The 18,269-nt window shown below is 52.2% G+C and overlaps 1 protein-coding gene across 1 annotated transcript; it reads right to left on the bottom strand.

Annotated features, from left to right (window-relative positions):
- Positions 1-11,546: 11,546 nt before the first annotated feature.
- On the bottom strand, positions 11,547-14,319 carry LOC144248753 (olfactory receptor 14J1-like). Its single transcript, XM_085565682.1, has one exon. It carries the CDS (start codon positions 13,736-13,738, stop codon positions 12,806-12,808), a length of 933 nt encoding a protein of 310 aa, XP_085421808.1. The 5' UTR covers positions 13,739-14,319; the 3' UTR covers positions 11,547-12,805.
- Positions 14,320-18,269: the final 3,950 nt, after the last annotated feature.

The following is an 18,269-nucleotide window of genomic DNA, read 5'->3' as shown; positions in this document are numbered from 1 at the left end:
GTGTCTGGGGTATTCCACTCAGTCCCTGTGGCTGTGGGCCAGAGGCACGAGGGATGGCCAAGCAGACTGGGAAAGGCTGGGAGAGGAAGGTGCCCAGTAGCAGCCACATCTCAAAGGGCCCAGGTCCCCCTGCAGGGTGGGGGGTAAAGACAAGAACTGCATCAGTCTGTCCTGGGAGGGGCTTCCCCCCCCAGCTCAGGGTCTTAGTGTTGTAGGAGCAGGCCCCCAGCAGGGTAATCATTATCACTGACTCCATGTATTGCAGAAGTCTGATTAATAATAATCTTTATTAAGAAACCCATTGTTCTTTTAGATAGTTATGATATAGGTTGATTGAATTGGTTTTCTAGTCTAAACACTATCACCATTAGTTAATTAAGAAAGCACCCTTTTGTTATAAACGAGCACAATAGCTGTCAAATCCAATTAAAAGGATTTATTAATAGCAGAAAGCGAAAGCAAACCAGCGCGCGCTGGGCGGCAGTCGTTTCAACTACCGCGCCTAGCTCCCCGTTTCCCCCCCACTTATTGGGTTGTCTCTTCCGGGTGTGTGACGCTCTGGTGACGCTCCAGTGTCTCTTCTGCACAGGCGCACCCTGTTGTTAGGTGGTCGTTCTCTGCCTCTTGATGGCGCCAGTGGTCTTCTTTAAGGTTGTCTCTGCGACCTGGAAATTCCCTCAAAAACAAGAAATGTTATCTCGAGGCACGTTTACATGCTTTGCCAAGTCTGTAACGGAACTATCCTTGAAACATATCTATTTGCTTAGGTGTTTGGGTGTCTAGTAGCAGCCTTTTCAAAACAGTTCTAACTCCCTAAAAACTTCGTAACGAAGTCAACCTTGAAAGATAGTCACTGGAATGCATGAGATAGACACTGGAATGCATGAGATAGACACTGGAATGCCTGACAAGATGAGAACATGTTCAGACAAGTACAAGCTCTAATTAAAACTCTATTCTGTGAATATGAGAGACTCTATATGAACAAAAAGGCCTTATTTTCCTAACACTTTGGTAGACAAATCTCCGTAACATATTCCACGTGTTCAAAATACCAGGTGCAGCATGTTAAGATAAGAATGTTTTTTCATTCTTTCCTCTGATCTTCTCAGACTTTCTCAGGTGATGCCTGGGAAAGTTGTCTGTTTCTCTCTGAGGCCAGAGAGCTGCTGCCACATCTTAGTGCCATTTTCCGCCTTCCAGGGAGATGCACAATGAATCCATCGATTTGTGTAAAAGCATCTCAGGCTGTCTCCTTCAGTTGCTCAGCAAAGAGATGCCATACTGGAACTTCCCTGCCCTGGCATTCCTTGTGGAGGTGAGTTTGAAGGCCGGCACTGCCTCCCGGCTCTCTGCCCTCTCGTAGCCGCAGCTGCCTGGGACGGTGCCCACGCCCTGTGCTGCTGCCTGGTCCCCGCCCTGTGCGGTTCTGGGCTCCTGCCGGCCGGGTCCCCTGTCACTGCCCTGTGCCTTTCAGGTCCTGCATTGCCTGGTCTTGGTTGCATGCAGTGACAGCATCATGGATCTCTTGTCGAGGCACTTGCTGAGTGAGTGCACAGAGATGCGCCGCCAGGTTCTGAGGGCCCTCCTCTTGCTCAGGGATAATCCCTCGCTGGTAAGGAGGGGCATCAGCTGAAGCCGTGCAGGCAGCGTGGGGCTGGGGAACGCAGTCGCTGGAACTTGGCTGGGCTTCAGGCACTGGGGCAGCCGCTCCCAGCTCTCCTGCCTCCCACTTCAGCTGCCCGAGTGCTGCGGGACAGGCCTTTGGCCTCTGGGCCCTGTGGCAGCAGGGTGGCCTTTCACACACCTTTGCTCTGCACAGGCCAAAAGAATGTGGAGCCTGACCGAAAGCCTCGGGGAGCTCCTGCAGGAAAATGATAGTGATGTGGTCAGGATGGCCATTGTTCTACTTAGTGATTTGTTCCTGGATAATGACGCCCCAATACCCAGCCCCATCGCCCTGCAGCTGGCTAAGGTGCTCCTGCCACTCTTTGAACACGTAAGGCTCTGTGCCCTCAGCCACGGCCACTGGCTGCTGCCCAGACACTTGGTGCCCTGTGGAGATGCAGGCCTGCACCCACGTGGGCCAGAATCAGCTGATGCCAAGGTCTTATTTCCTTCCTGTTCCACAGGATGATAGCCACGTGCAGCAGCTCTCCATGTTTGTCTTTCGAACCTTGCTGTCTGCTGTAGCAGAAGAAGGAAAAAAGCCCCTGATGACACAAGTGTGTCAGAGCCTGCTGCCACTCTTCTTCCACTGCCATGAGGAGAATCAGTGTGTGGCAGAGGTGAGGACTCATGGGCTGCTGCTGTCCCCCTGCGAGGGGGCTCGGCTGCCTCCTGCCTTGGCGCCTGGCGGGCTGCAGCCTCCTCCTGGCCCTGGCACAGGCATGCTGAACCTGGGCTCTGGGCTGCGGGGACATTTCCATGTCTCTATTGCTCTCCAGGCTTCTCGGGAAACCCTGCTTTGTGTGGCCAAATTCCTGAACAGGAGAGATCTTGAAAAGTCTGTAAAGAAGGAGAAACTGTGGAGGTTCATTGAGATCCTGGTAAGGAGGGCCGGGAAGCCACAGCCCCAGCCTGGAGCAGCCCCTGAGCGCGGTGCTCGGTGTGCGGGCTGGCAGCTGTGCCCCTGCCCGCTGCTGCAGCCCGAGGCCGCGCGGGCTCCACTCCAGGCTGTGATGTCAGTGTGACATCAGAGACATGTCAGTGTGACATCACAGACAGCTGTCTGTGTGACATCACAGAGAGTTGTATGACATCATAGAGATGTTAATATGACATCACAGGAGGTTGTGTGACATCACAGAGATGTCAATGTGAAGTCACAGAGCTGATTGTGTGGCATCACAAAAAGCCATTGACCTCACAAGGTCACTGTGATATCACAGACATGTCCGTGTGACCTCACAGCGCCATTATGACATCACAGAAATCTCAGTGTGATGTCACAGAGAGCTGTGAGACATCACAGGGGTGTCAGTGTGACATCACATAGAGCTGTGTGACATCACAGAAGTTTGTGTGACATCACAAAGATGTCCGTGTGACGTCACAGAGAGCCTTGTGACATCAGAGTGAAGTCTGTGTGACATCACATAAATGTCTAGGTGACAACACAGCAGTTTGTGATACATCACATAGATGTCTGTGTGACATCACAAAAAGCTGTGTGACCTCACAGGGTCAGTGTGACTTCACAGATATCTCAGTGTGACATCACAGAGAGCTGTGTGACATCACAAAGATGTTAATGTGACATCACAGGAGGTTGTGTGACATCATGAAGATGTCAGTGTGACATCACTGAGATATCAATGTGAAGTGACAGAGTTGATTGTGTGACATCACAAAAAGCCATGTGACCTCACAAGGTCAGTGTGACATAACAGAGATGTCACTGTGACATCACAGAATGTCCATGTGACATCACAGGGAGCTGTGTGACGTCACTTACAGGTGCAAGTGATGTCACAGAGAGCTGTGTGACATCACAGAAATGTCTGGATTACAACACAGGAGGTTGTGTTACATCACAGAGATGTCTGTGTGACATCACAGAGAGCTGTGTGACATAACACAGATGTTATCGTGACATCACAGAGATGTCTGTGTGACATCACAGAGAGCTGTGTGACATAACACAGATGTTATCGTGACATCACAGAGATGTCTGTGTGACATCACAATAAGCTCTGTGACCTCACAGGGTCAGTGTGACTTCACAGACATCTCAATGTGACATCACAGTGAGCTCTGTGACGTCACAGAAATGTCCATGTGACATCACAGTTATCTCTGTGACATCACAGAGATGCCTATGTGACATCTCAGAGAGCTGTGTGATGTCACAATGATGTCAGTGTGACATCATAGAGATGTCATTGTGATGTCATAGGAAGCTTTGTGACATCACAGAGATGTCCATGTGACATCACAGAGAGCTGTGTGACATCACAGATAAGTCAGGGTGACATCATAGAGATGTCAGTGTGATGTCATAGTGAGCTCTCTGACATCATAGAGATGGCCATATGACATCACAGTGAGCGCTGTGACATCACAGAGATTTCCATGTGACATTGCAGAGAGCTGTGTGACATCACAGAGGTGTCACTGTGACATCACAGAGAGGTCTGTGTGACATCACAAAAAGCTGTGTGACCTCACTGTGGCTGTGTGACATCACAGGAGCTGTGTGACATCACAGAGATGTCTGTGTGACAGCAAAGGAAGGTTGTGTAATATCACCATGCTTATTTGAATGCTTTAACGTACTTTTTAATGTTTTCTATGTCTCCTAATGTTTACATATTTCTACTAGAATTCTCATGCACTGTTTATGTAAATAATAATTGTTGTACATTCTTCTTTATAAGAAGAGAGTATTGGTGGACTGTGAGTTTAACCTGTGAAGTTAGAGAAGTAGCAATTACATCCTCCAAATCACTGCCTCTTTTAAAAAAATCAGATATTACATAAATCAAAAATAAAAGTTACTTCCTTTTACTCTTTTTAATTTTAAAATCAGTGCGTGAGTTATTTTGTGTCCTAGTGCAGCAGTGTGACATCACAGGGGCTGTGTGACATCTCAGGGCTGTGTGACATCACAGGGGCTGTGTGAGCTCACTGGGGAGGTCACTCTGCCCCATTCCCCTCCCAGTTCCCCCAGAGAAGTCCAACGCTGCTCGTGCACAGCGGGGTCCCCTGTCCTCCCGGGTCCCCCTGCCCCCGGCGCCGCAGCCTCCCCCAGATGATGTTCCACGAGATCGACCCCAGAGCCTGACACGGGGACGGGGGCTGGAGCCATGGGGGGTGGGACAGGGGGACAGGGACCCCCCAGCAGCATCCCCGTGTCCCCCAGGGCCAGAGCCTGGGCCAGGGCTCCTTCACCCTGTGACCAACGAGGGATTGAGAGCGCTGAAAAAATCCCCAGCAAAAACCAGATTTAATATTAAAGTGACAGCAGCACAAAGTTCCTTGGCAAGAGTCACTCTGCTCCTGACTGGACACTTCAGGCACAGCAAGGAAACAAAGCAACAACAAAACCAAACCAAATCCAGGCAATCAAACCAGAAATTAACTGAGAACCATCCCTGTGTGTGTGTGATACACATGGACAGTGAGGACAAGGATGGAGTGAATTCAGCCTCAAAGCTTTACTGGGCTCAAATTTAACAGGACTTAACATCCCTTAAGGTTAACTTCTACCTTTAATTTCACAATTTAGCAATAGAACAACACTTAACAGTATTTAACCTAACTAATTACCTATAACTTTGCAATTTAACAGAGGAATAACATTTAACAATATTCAACTTAGCTTATAACTTATATTAAACCTAACAACTTAGCAAAAGAAAAACTCTTAGAAGCATTTAATTTAGGTTATTCCTCATGACTTGAACTTATTACAGGACTGACTGGCTCAGCTATCCAAGGCACTCAGACCCCTCAGAGAGCAGCATTTCTGCCACATTTCCCTAGCACAGGCACTCCTGTGTGCACACAGACACAGAGAGTCAGTGCAAGGCACCTGTGAGAAATTCCCCTGAGGGCAGGGAAATGCTCCCTGGGGATGCTTTGGCATCTCCCCAGCAGGGAAGGGTTGAGCCTGGAGGAGTGGGGGGATCGGCCCAGGCTCCCTCGTTGTTGGGGATCCCCGAGTGCAGCAAACGGGAGAGTTCCCGGCTTGGAGAGGCCCCACTCAGAGGGAGTCGCTGGCCCAGGAGAGCTCCAAGGGCTCCTTTTGGAGCGCTGTTTGTAGGGCCCCAAGAGAGGGGCTGCAGTCCCAGCCATGTTTCACCCTGGCCACACTTGGCATCAGCAGCTTTCTTTGGCAGGGTGAGAACAGGGATGTTGTGCCACTGAGGGAACACAAACAGTTCCCAGGGCTGCTCCTAAAGCAGCCAGGAGCTGGCTGGGCAGCAGCAGTGCCTGGAGCAGAGCGTGTTTGTGCTGAGCTCCAGAGGAACTGAGCCCAGGGGCTGCTGGCCAAGGCCGAGGCCAGCGAGCATTTCTCATCTGGCAGGGCGGCCTGAGAAGGGGAGGGGGAATGCACCAGCACAGGAACCATGGAACCAAGGGAGCATTGTGACACTGTGGGGCCTGTGGGACCAAGGGACCATTGTGACACTGTGGGGCCTTATGAAACCAAGTGTCTTTGTGGCACTGCAAGGCTGCATGGAACAAAAAACTACAGGGTGACACTGGAGGGCCTCGTGTCATCAGTGGTCCATTGTGACACTGTGGATCCAAAGGAGACCAATGTGACACAGCAAACCACCATGGTCCAAATGTCCATTGTGACCCTACAGGGCTCATGGAACAGAGGAGTCCCATGAAATTGTGGGGCCTGGGGAGCCACGGAGACCACTGGGACACTGCAGGGCCTTGTGGAACATAGGGTCAATTGTGACACTGTGGGACCCCATGGAACCAAAGCACCATTATGACACTGTGGTGCCCCATGGATGCAAGGTGCCATTGTGACACTATGGAGCACCATAAAACCAAAGAAACACGGAACAGGTCTGGATGGTTTGGCTTCCGGAGGACGACTTGACTGATCCAGCTTACCTGGGCATGTTGAGGATATCTTCTCATCTCCTACTGGAACACTGCAGCTCAGGTCTTTCCTTCCTATGGAAAAGGACTCTGCTTCTCCATCAGGCACCCGTGGCCAGAATTCAGATTTTATTTCCAAATTTCCTTATATGCATGGATTGTTCCCATAAGAATATTGCAAGGACAAGTCTGGCTGGCAATGGTTTCATGAGTGTCACCTCCCATCTGTCCACAAAACACTGGGGAAGGCTCCATGCTTTCCCTCCTATGGGAAAAATCTGTCCTGCTTCTCCAGGTGCCCATGGGTGAAACTGGGATTCTGTCTCCAAAATTCCCTATATCCAAAGGCTGCCTCCAGACAAAATCTGCCATTCCTGACAAATCTGACTGGCCTTGGCCTAGAAATGCTCTCACCTGCCTTCCAAACAGTGGGGCTCTGTGCTTTCCTTCCTATGGAAAAGAACTGTCCTTCTCCTGCAGGTGCCAATGGCCATATTGGGATTTCACCTCCAGCACTGCCTGTTGTGACAGACTGGAGTAGATTGTTGGCTGGAAACATTTCATGTGTGGGGGAGGAAGGGGCAGGTCCAGCCTTGCCCTGCCCTGGAACCCCAGCACTGCCCTGCCCTGGAACCCCAATCCCCCCAGAGCCTCTATCCCAGCCCAGCAGTGTCTGCCAGTCCCTGGCACAGCACAGGCAATGCTCCACAGCCACCTCTGGATCCCCAGCCCAGCTCCTGAGTGACCAAATCACCCCAAGTCCCACCTGGGGGAAGGTCCCAGGAAGACCAAGGGGTATTTAAGGCTGACCACAAGGCAAGCACACATCTTGACCCTACCTCCTCTTGGAATTTCTATCTGAACACTGCTGGAATCCAGGAGATGGTAGCTCTGTGTGTACTTCTCTACACCTTTTATGTCTTTCTCTCCTTCTGTGTCTTCTTCATCTATTTCTGTACCCTTGCCAAATTTGAGTAACATAAATGGCTTATAGTTAGTGATGTTGAATGGGCCAATTCAATGCTTTGAGAAGTGTTTTTTGTTGACTGAATATGCTATTAAACCTTTTCTCAAAGTTTCTCAGATCTTCTATGTTGCCAGTAATGGCTGTTTTGTTGTTTTGAGCTCCTGATAATCTCTTGTTGGTATTTCTCCAGTGCATCCAACTCAGAGGACACAAACAATTGTCATTCCTTTCAAATATCTCCTTGAGAGAGTTTTTTTAGTGGATGGGGGTCAGGGCTTGTGTGTCCTGCTTGGCACAGCCCAGGCAGGGCTTTCACAGCCCCATCCCACACTCCATTTCCCACCTGGAGCTGCTGGTGCCTCTGAGTTCTGCTGCCCCAGCCCCAGGGACACTCTCCTTGTCTTCCCATTCCCCCAGGGCCTCTGGGCAGGGATGGCCTCAGTGGGGGCTGCTGACATCCTCAGCAACTTGGAGGCTGCTGCTGAATTTTCCTGCTCCACAGGCTTCTTCAGCCTTCAGCTCTTCAGTTCAGGAATTCAGTGCCCCAGGGCTCATTAACATTCAGAACACCTTAACAAGCCAAACCTCTGGGAATAATTTGATTTAAGTTTCCAAATCCTTTGTGGTTGGTTAGGCGGATTCCATTAGTGTAGTTGAAATGAATGAATTTTATTTACACAGGGAGTGCGAAACCATTTTTCAGGTCCCTGTTTGATTTTTTAGTTAATACATTGATATGTGCAATCTCCAATTGACATTGAATCCAAGTACCTCCTCATGCAGTTTGAATAGATATGAAAATCAAGACCCTTTGTGGCTGACAATCCATCAGACTCTGTCCCTACCCCCACCCCACCATTTCCCCCATCCAAGCCCTGGCACTCAGAGAAGCCTTGTGCAAATCTGAGCTCCCTCCAGCCCAGGCTGCACCTGCAGGTTTCAGCTCCTGGGCTCCAACTCCCACCTGCTTTCCTTGGAGAAGGAGCTGCCACAGACAAAGAGGGATGTTCATTTATTGCCAGCCAACAAAGCCAAGGGAAGGCACAGTTCCATCAAATGCAAAAGTAATTCCTCTGCTGACTATTAAATCCACTTTGCACAGCAGACAGTCTCAGAGCAATGGAAAACACCTTCTGTGCCCAGCACTGATCCCAAGGCCCCCCCAGACCCTCCCTGCCCCGATTCTGCCCAGCTTTGCTCTTTGCACACACGAGTCACAGGCTGAAGTCAGGAGCTCCCTCCATGCCCAGAGGGGGGAAAAGAGGGAAATCGGATGAAGAGCTCTCCTGTGCAGAGCCAAGGTCCAAGTGCCCCTGCAGTGGGAACCACAACTCATCAGGTTTGTGTCCTTTGGGCTCAGGGATGGTGACACTCAGAGGCACAGAAAGGTTTCTTGCCAACAAACACAAGTTGAACATTTGAACAGTTTAATAACCATCACAGCTCTTCCCTCAGCTCTCTGGGATGTCCCAGCAGCATCTGACATGTCCCCCACCCCAAGGGATTTCCATACAGGAACAGCTTCAGATAAAGACATAAAAAAAGGTAGTTCTTAGATAGATTTAAGAACAATAAGGATGTTGACTTATATAATATTTATATTAATTTCGGGAAGATTCGGCAACTCCCTGAAGCTCAAAGCATGAAAACAGTCAATTGAGAGGTACTTGAATGACCAGATAGCATCAGGTGGAGGAAATCTGGGAGCAGCAGGAAGGACATAGATCCAGATGAACTAGTTAAGAGATGTCCTTAGACATGGCTATTTCAATAGGAGAGATGGAAACACCTGAAGGAAGAGGGAGAGGAAAGAATAAACATAAAATTGGTGACAAAAGTAGAAGGCAATGTCAGTAATTTCTCCTCCTGCCATTAGTACACTTGAAGAAAATTCCTGCTCAAGGTGGGAAAACTTTGCCATTTCTTAAAAGCACTGAAGTAACCTAGATAATAAAAATTTGCTTCCATAATATGAAAAGTACAAGTATTAAACCTGTGTCCCTTTCCAGACAGACATCAGCTGTGTGCCCATGAACAGGCAGTGCCACTTGTGCCCTGAGGTGCCGAGCTGGGATTGGATCTCTCAGAGAGGAGCTGAGGGAGAGCAGAGCACCTTGCAAGCTGCAGGTCCCTGCCAGCCCCGCAGGGCTCTTGTGCCATCAACATCTGCTCTGCTCCAGTCTGGAACAGGGCCCAGCACGGTGCCGGGACCATCAGAGAGCTGAGGTGTGTGCTGGAATTCCATGCCCTCCCCATGGCACAGCAGCCCTGCATTTCCCTGCTCCAGCCTTGGTCTCCAGCACAGCCATGGAGGCTCTTTGGGCTCCTGAGTGTTCCTGCAGCCCCCAAGGGCAGCTGAGCTCTGCCTTGGGCACAGGCAGCCCTGGCCAGCGCAGGCCATGCTCAGCAATTCCTTGTCTGTGCCCGGCCTTGCTGCCAGCCCCGGCAGCGGCTGCGTGGCCCCTCGGTGGCCCTGTGCTGGCCCAGCCATGGTGCCACAGCCCCTGTGCAGCCCAGCCCAGGACAGGAGCATTGGGGCTGGGAACAGCCCCTGTGCCGTGGGGCCCTGGGCAGCCTTGGGGCTCTGTGCCCCATGGCCTCCCTGCTGGGCAGCCTCTGCCAGCTCCTGCAGAGCCCGTGGCACCTGTGGGGCTGCACAGACAGCCCTGCCCGGGCTCTGCCGGCCTCGGGGCCAGCAGAGAGGCGGCCAGGGCTGGCCATGGCCGGGAACAGGCCCTGAGCCCCGCAGGAGGATGGAGCTGGGCCACAGCCAAACTCAGCCCAGGGCAGAGCTGGGCTCAGCAGCCAGGGCTGCCCAGGGCTGGCACAGACAGAGGCTGGCGCTGACAAATGTCCTGGGCCCCTCCCTGCTCTGTCCATGGCCCAAGGGCACAGAGCAGCCTCCTCTCTGGGGCTCTTGCCTGTTTTCAATGCCTGCCCAGGCGCTGGCCCTGCCCCACAAGGCCTGGGCTGAGTCCTGCCCCTGCCCGCTCAGCCGGGCTGAGATGGACACTGATGGTTTCTGTGCCAGGCTCTCCCAGCCCAGCCCAGCTCCCTGCCAGCTCTGCCAGCTGCCCTGAGCTCTGGGCAGCACCAAGGGCCTCTCCCCAGCACAGCCCAGCCGGCTCTGGCCCCACAGCTCTGCTCAGCCCAGGCTGCTCTGGGCACTGCCCCACGGCCTCAGCCCCTGCCAAGGGCACAGCAGCAGCTGCAGCTCAGCCAGGACTCAGCCCCACCATGGGGGAAGGGGCTTGGCCAAGGCCAAAGGAGCTCCCTGGCTGCCCTGCTCCCCTCTGCCTGAGGTGCTGAGAGCTCTGCAGCCCCTCCTGCCATCCCATCTGCCCAGGCCAGCACAAGAGCCCCGGCCCTGGGGCCCTCCAGAGCTGCTCCTGCTCCAGGACCAGGGCCCATCCCAGAGCTGGGGCAGCCACAGAGCTGTGCCCATTTCTGCTCATTGCTGCTCTGATGGGGATGCATCCTCAGCCTCCTGGAGGTTGCTGATGAATTTTACTGCTCCAGCGGCCTCTTCTTTCTTGAGCTCTTCAGTTACAGAATTCAGTGAGAAAAGCCCATAAATAATTGTTCAAAATGCAAAAAAAAAAAAAAAAAAAAAAAAAAAAAAAAGCTGCTGGGAATATATTAAGTTTTCAATACTTCTGTGGTAAATGAAACAGATTTCGGAAGTGTATTCAAAGTGAATATACTGTATTGAAAACAATGCAGAGAGAACAGTTTTGTCCTGTTTTCTTTTCCTGTTTTTCCTGTTTATGGACTGATATCAGCAATGTCCAATTGATATTGAACCCCAGCATCTTCTAATGCAGTCTGAACAGATATGAAAATCAAGACACTTCATGGCTGACAATCAATCAGACTTTGTCCGCACCAACTCCCCACCATTTCCCTCATACTACCCCTGGCACTCAAGAGTCTTTTCTTCTCAGAAAGGGTGAGTGGGCATTGGAATGGGCAGGCCAGGAGGGAGGTGGCAGAGTCACTGTCCCTCTCCAGTGGCACTCAGTGGCATGGTCTGGGTGACAAGGCAGTATTAGGGCATTGGTTGGACTTGGTGATCCCAAAGGTATTTTCCAGCCTATTTGATTCTGTCATTCTGTGATGATTGGGACACTCTGGGGCCATTGTGAACCTGCAGGGCCTCATGGAACAAAGAGGACCATGGTGACACTGTGCAGCCCCATAGAACCAGGGCTCCATTGGGTGGTCTGGGGCCAAATGGAACCAGGGAGTCCCTGTGACACTGGGTCCTGGTGGAACCACAGAAGCCATGGTGACACTGGGGGGCCTCGTGGAAACAAGGAGTCCATTGTGACACTGACGGGACTTGTGGAACCACAGAGAGCATTGTGACAGTGTGGGACCTCGTGTGACCATGGGGCCTTTGTGACACCCTGGGGCCCCATGGAACCAAGGGGCCCCTGTGAAACTGCGGCACCAACGAGAACATTGTGACACTGTGGAGCCCCATGGGACCAAGGAGTCCATTGTCAAATTTTGGGGCTCCACGGAACCAAGGAGACCAGTGTGACAGTGCAGGGCCTGGTGTAACCAAAGGGACATTGTGACACTGAGGGGCCCATGGAACCAAGGACAGCTTTGCAGATGACACCAAGCTGGGTGTGAGTGTGGATCTGCTGGAGGGTAGGAGGGCTCTGCAGAGGGACCTGGACAGGCTGGACCCAGGGCCCAAATCCAACAAGGTGAGGTTTAACAAGTCCAAGTGCCGGGTCCTGCACTTTGGCCACAACAACCCCTGCAGTGCTACAGGCTGGGGACAGAGGGGCTGGACAGCAGCCAGGCAGAAAGTGACTTGCAGAGACTGATGGAGAGCAGGCTGGACATGAGCCAGCAGTGTGCCCAGGTGGCCAAGAAGGCCAATGGCTCCTGGCCTGGATCAGGAATTTTGTGGCCAGCAGGAACAGAGTTGCTGTGCCAGCACTGATCTGCCCCCAGCTCTGCACACAAACATTGCTGCTGCAGCTCCAGAGAAGGCAATAAACGGGTCTCTCTGGAGAAAACTGCTGGGAGATTCTTTAGTTCCTTGAAAGCCACCAGTAGTGCAGCCCCTCATTGACACAGTCTGGCACAGGGAAGGTGTAGAAAAACAAAATGAGAAATGGCACAAAAAAATGACATTTATTGTAGAAAATATGAAAAAAGAAAAACAGAGGAAAAAAATCCCCATAACTAAACCAAGAAGAAGTACCAAAGATGACTTTTACTACAAGTGCTTTGCATAAATTGACTAGCAGTTTAATGTCCCTTAAAGCAACCAACCATCAGTCTCCTCAGTGCAGCCTTGAGCTCCTGGTTCCTCAGGCTGTAGATGAGGGGGTTCAGGGCTGGAGGCACCACCGAGTACAGAACTGACAGGGCCAGATCCAGAGATGGGGAGGACACGGAGGGAGGCTTCAGATAATAAAATATACCAGTAGTGAAGAACAGGGAGACCACAGCCAGGTGAGGGAGGCAGGTGGAAAAGGTTTTGTGCCGTCCCTGCTCAGAGGGGATCCTCAGCACAGCCCTGAAGATCTGCACATAGGAAAAAACAATGAACACAAAGCAACCAAATACCAAACAGGCACTAACTGCAATGAGCAAAAGTTCCCTGAGATAGGATTTGGAGCAGGAGAGCTTGAGGATCTGGGGGATTTCACAGAAGAACTGGCCCAGGTCATTGCCATGGCACAGGGGCAGGGAAAATGTATTGGCTGTGTGCAGCAGAGCATTGAGAAAGGCACTGGCCCAGGCAGCTGCTGCCATGTGGGCACAAGCTCTGCTGCCCAGGAGGGTCCCGTAGTGCAGGGGTTTGCAGATGGACACGTAGCGGTCGTAGCACATGATGGTCAGGATGGAAATCTCTGCTCCAAAGAAGAACATAAAGAAAAAGATCTGAGCAGCACATCCTGTGTAGGAGATGGTGCTGGTGTCCCAGAGGGAATTGTGCATGGCTTTGGGGACAGTGGTGCAGATGGAGCCCAGGTCGCTGAGGGCCAGGTTGAGCAGGAAGAAGAACATGGGCGTGTGCAGGTGGTGGCCGCAGGCTACGGCGCTGATGATGAGGCCGTTGCCCAGGAGGGCAGCCAGGGAGATGCCCAGGAAGAGGCAGAAGTGCAGGAGCTGCAGCTGCCGTGTGTCTGCCAGTGCCAGCAGGAGGAAGTGGCTGATGGAGCTGCTGTTGGACATTTGCTGTGGCTGCACATGGGCACCTGTTCATGGAGAAAGGGACAGTGAAGAGTTAGAGGAGATGCCTGTAACGAAAGTTAAAGCCATTTCCCATACACCCTCCTCTGTAACACAGATGTATACACTTCTGTATTTGAGAGTTTTGTGATTTTCTTTTTATGCTGTCTCCATGTTTCTCCTGGTATTACTGGATATCAGAAACCCTCTGCATATCTCCATCCCATTGATGAATACAGTGAGTTTTCTGAAGAAAGATGATGAGTGGAGACTAAGAGGAGATGATTATTCATTCTGTTTGGAGCTTCTCTTGGCTTTCATTTTTCTCACATGAAGGATGTTCACACTCCCATGTTTCTCTTATAAACCCTCAGGTACAGGTAAGAGCAGATGGATCCACCACAGCCCAGCTCCACATTTGTAGCCAAGGACTGACCTTGCACATTTCACCAACCCAGCAGCATTTTCAGTGTCACAACACCTTTACCTTTCCCCATAAATCTCATAAATCAGAGATTCTCTAGGACAGGTTGGCACCCAGCATTGAAGCTCCCAGCTTGGACTGAAATCTCAGGGACACTTCCAAGTGTCCTTCTGATGGCACTGGATGAAGGGAGGTGCAGCTTCTTCCCTGGCTGCACTGCCAGCATTGCCCAGAGCCGGGCACTGGGGACAGCTGTGTCACCCTGAGCCAGCTGTGACCCCTGCCAGAGCCCCCAGTGCCGGGCAGCTGCTCCCAGCCCTGTGCTCTGCAGAGGGAACTGGGCCCGGGGCTGCAGAGCTGCCCCACGGCTCTGCTGCACGCCTTGGAGCCCCGGCCCTGAGGGCAGAGGCTTGGCTGGGGCACAGGAGGGAGGGGGCTTGTGCAGAGGGAGGGGCTGCACTGGAGGGGATCCTCTGGGCATCTCTAAACTCTCCCTGCCTCAGCATTTCTGGGATTTGTTTTCTCTCCTTCCCTGATCTTCTCTCTGCTTCCTGGAGATTTTCCACCTGCAGCTGTTTCCCTGTGCCTGAAATCTCCCTGCCAGCACTTCCAGACCCCAAATCTCTGTGCACTCTCCTTGGCCTGACAGAACCCTGCCTGTTTGCAGGGCACGGGCTGGGGGCAGGTTCTGTTTGCAGCTTGGAGAAAGGACAGCTCAGACTGAGCCTGATGGCTCCAGCAAAGGTGATGCTGGTGCTGTCCATGGACAGAGTGGCTGAAAGCACATTAGGGATCTCCTGTGAACCTACAGATCACTAAAAGTAGCAGTTCAGATGTCTCATGCACTTGTCAATATTCATAGTCAACCTTTAATATTTATCCTTCTTTCCCTGCCACTCTTCAATAGTAGACAGCTGACTACAAATTCTTAGGAAATTTCCACATTTTTATCAAAATCCTTGTCTTGGAAATATTCTGTGACTAATCAGAAGCCCTCAGTATGTCAGAGCTTCATGAGCATTTCACCTCCCCTGCACCAGAAATACTCAGTACTCACAGGATCTGTGGGCATTGGGATGTTCCAGCTTTAGGAGATCACTGCAGGAGCTGCAGCTGCATTGTCCTGCAGCCAGAGGTTCCTGTGCCAAGGGCTGGCAGTGATTCTGCCCCAGGCACTTCTCAGCCCCTTCCCAGCCCTGACTGATTGAAGCTCTCTGTGCCTCTGTGCTGTGCTCAGGCTGGCTGCAGGCAGTGCCCCAGCCCTGCTGGGCTGGCAGAAGAGCTGCTCAGCAAGTGGAATGTGCTTTTGAAGCTCTGCTTGGTTACCAGCATCACCCTCTGTGCCAGGAGCCCAGCCCAGCTTACCAGCACAGACACAGCACAAGGATTTTAATTACCCTCTCAGGGGCTGCTGTTGTTTTCATTAGTCTCATTCCCAGAGAGTGTGCTCAAAAAACTTCTCAAGAACTCAAAGTGTGATTGAAACACTGAAGTTTCTTGGACTTTTAATGGGTCCCACTGAGGGAAACGACTGAGAAAGTGTCCCCAAGTAGAGCATAATGCTGGAGCAGAGATGACAGCAAGGGACAAGCAAGGGGAAGGTGTCTCTGGTGCTGAGCAAACCTGGATGTGTTTCAGGAATGCAAAGGGCCCAGGCCAGAGCCCCAGCCCCTGGCAAGGCAGATCCTGTCCCTCCCTCATTGCTCAGGGCTCTTCCCGGGATGGGCACTGGCATGTGGGGCTGTGCAGTGCCAAGGGCAGGACCATGGGGCGGCCCCTGCCAGGCTGCTGAGCAGGGACAAGGAGGCACTGAGGCCCCAGGGCTGCAAGGGTCACTTGTCCCCTCGTGGCCTCAGGCCCAGGGCCAGCAGCCATGGCCAAAGGGCTGCACAGGTTGGCTCTGTCAGGGCCTTGCAGCTGCTGCACATCCCTGATCCCTCTGCAGCCCAGGCTGTCCCACAGTGTCCCTGCCCTGCGCCTCTGTCCCTGCAGGCTGTCGTCACCCCCGGCTGCCCCACCTCGCTGGCCCTTCCTTTGCTGGCAGCTCTGCCTCCTGCTGTCCCTGCCTGGCCACACTAAACCTTGGGCTGCTCCAGGCTCCTTCTGGGGACGTGTTGCACCACAGCCCTGCCCTGGGAGGGAAATTCCTCTCCTCTTGTGTCCAGTCTGGACCTCACCAGCTGCCCTTGGCATTAATTCTTTCTTTTTCTGGCTGCTCTCTTCTATGTCAGAAGGCTCCGCCATCTCTGAAATCACCCTTCAGTCCCTCCCAGGGCTCTGCTCTGCTGTCCTTAGTCTCCACCCCACTGAGCACAGAGCTCCTTTGTCCTTATAGAGTGGTCAAGTGCCCGAGGCCAAGAGTACCCAGACAAGAGGGACAGTTCTTTTCCACAGGAAGGAAACCACAGAGCCCCAGGGCTTTGAAGGCAGATGAGAAGCTGTCACCAGAGGCTAAGGCAAGTCTGACCTGTCTGTACCTGCAGCTTTTGTCTGAAAGCAGCCTTTGGATATATGGGGAGATTTGGGGTTGGAATTCCATTTCAGCTGTGGGTTCCTGGGCTTGAATGACAGCTGTCATGGGAAGGAAAGGGTGGAGTCCCAGTGTTTCAAAGGCTGATTAGAGGCAGCCCCAAGGAGGGCAAGGCAGCCAGACCTGCCAGCCAGACCAGGGAAGAATCCTTGGGCAGAAAGAATTTGGGAGGCCAAACCCCACTTTTGTTTATGGACATCTGGATGAGAAGGACAGTTCTTTTCCATAGGAAGGAGAGTACAGAGCTCCAGTGTTTCAAAGGCAGATGAGAGCTGGCCCAAGGGAGCCTGGACAGTCCTGGCAGGTTTTGTCTGGGAGCAATCCTTGCATATAAGGAATTTTGGAGGCAGATTCTCAATCTTGGCCATGGGTGCCAGGATGTAAATGATGTTTGGTTTTTTTTTTTAAAATGGCAAGAAAAGCACAGCCCCCAGTATTTTGAAGGCAGATGAGAGGTGGCTCCCAAGAGGTCATGGTCAGCCAGAGATGTGAGCCCTGGCAAGTTTCATATGGGAATAATCCTTGGATATAATAAAATTTGGTGGAGTCATCCCAATTTCGGCCATAAACCCCTGGAGGAGAAGGACAATTCTTTCCCACAGGAAGGAAAGCATGGAACTCCAGGGTTTCAGGAGCTGATGAGAAACAACCCTCAACATTCAAAGGTCACCTGGACCAGTCAGGTGGCCCCCAGGAGGCTCAGCCAGCCAGACCTGTTCCATGCTCTTGTATTCTTGGTGCCCTGCAGCATCACAATTGCTCCTTGGTTCCTTGAGGCCTGTAGGATCACAACAGAGCTTTGTAGATCTTTGTTCCCATGAGGCCCAGTGATATCACAATGGTCTCCTTGGCTCCACAGTGGCACAATGGCCCCTTGCTTCCATGAGGCCTTGCAGTGTCAAAATGGTTTCCTTGTTTCCATGGGGCAATGTCCATTGGTTCCATGAGGTCACGGAGTCTCAAAATGGTCCCTTGGTTCTGTTGGGTTCCCCAGGATCACAATGGCCCCTTGGTTCCACCAGGCCTGGATGTGTTGCACTGGCCCCTTGCTTCCATGGGGACCTGCAATGTCACAATGTCCGCTTGATCCATGAGACCTGGCAGTGTCACACTGGCACCTTGGTTCTGTGAAGCCCTGCAGTACAGAATGGATCCTTGGCTCCATTGGGCTCCTCACTGTTACATGAGTCCTCAGTGCCACGGAGCCCTGCAGTGTCACAGAGCTCTCCTGGGTTCCATGGTGCCACACAGGGTCTCAAGGGCCCCTCAGTTCTACAAAGCCCCACAGTGTCACAAGGGCCCCTTGCTCCCATGAGGCTGGGGCATGTCACAATGGTCTCATTGGTTCCATGAGGCCCTGCAGTTCCACAGTGTCCCTTGAAGTGTCACCATAGTCTCAGCGGGTTCCCCCACTGGTTCACAATGGCCTCCTTGGTACCATGATGCCCCATAGTGTAACAATGGTGTCATTGGTTCCACAGTCGGAATGGCCCCGTGGTGTCATGGTGCCCCACAGCCCCTTATAGAGCCCCACAGCCCCTTATAGAGCCCCATAGCCCCTTATGGAGCCCCACGGGCCC

The sequence above is a fragment of the Lonchura striata genome, chromosome 36 (assembly GCF_050655825.1).
Source record: "Lonchura striata isolate lonStrDom1 chromosome 36, ASM5065582v1, whole genome shotgun sequence".
Classification (NCBI taxonomy): Eukaryota; Metazoa; Chordata; class Aves; order Passeriformes; family Estrildidae; genus Lonchura; species Lonchura striata.
Note: the sequence above shows the minus strand (reverse complement) of the source record. Positions and strands in the feature narration are given on the sequence as shown.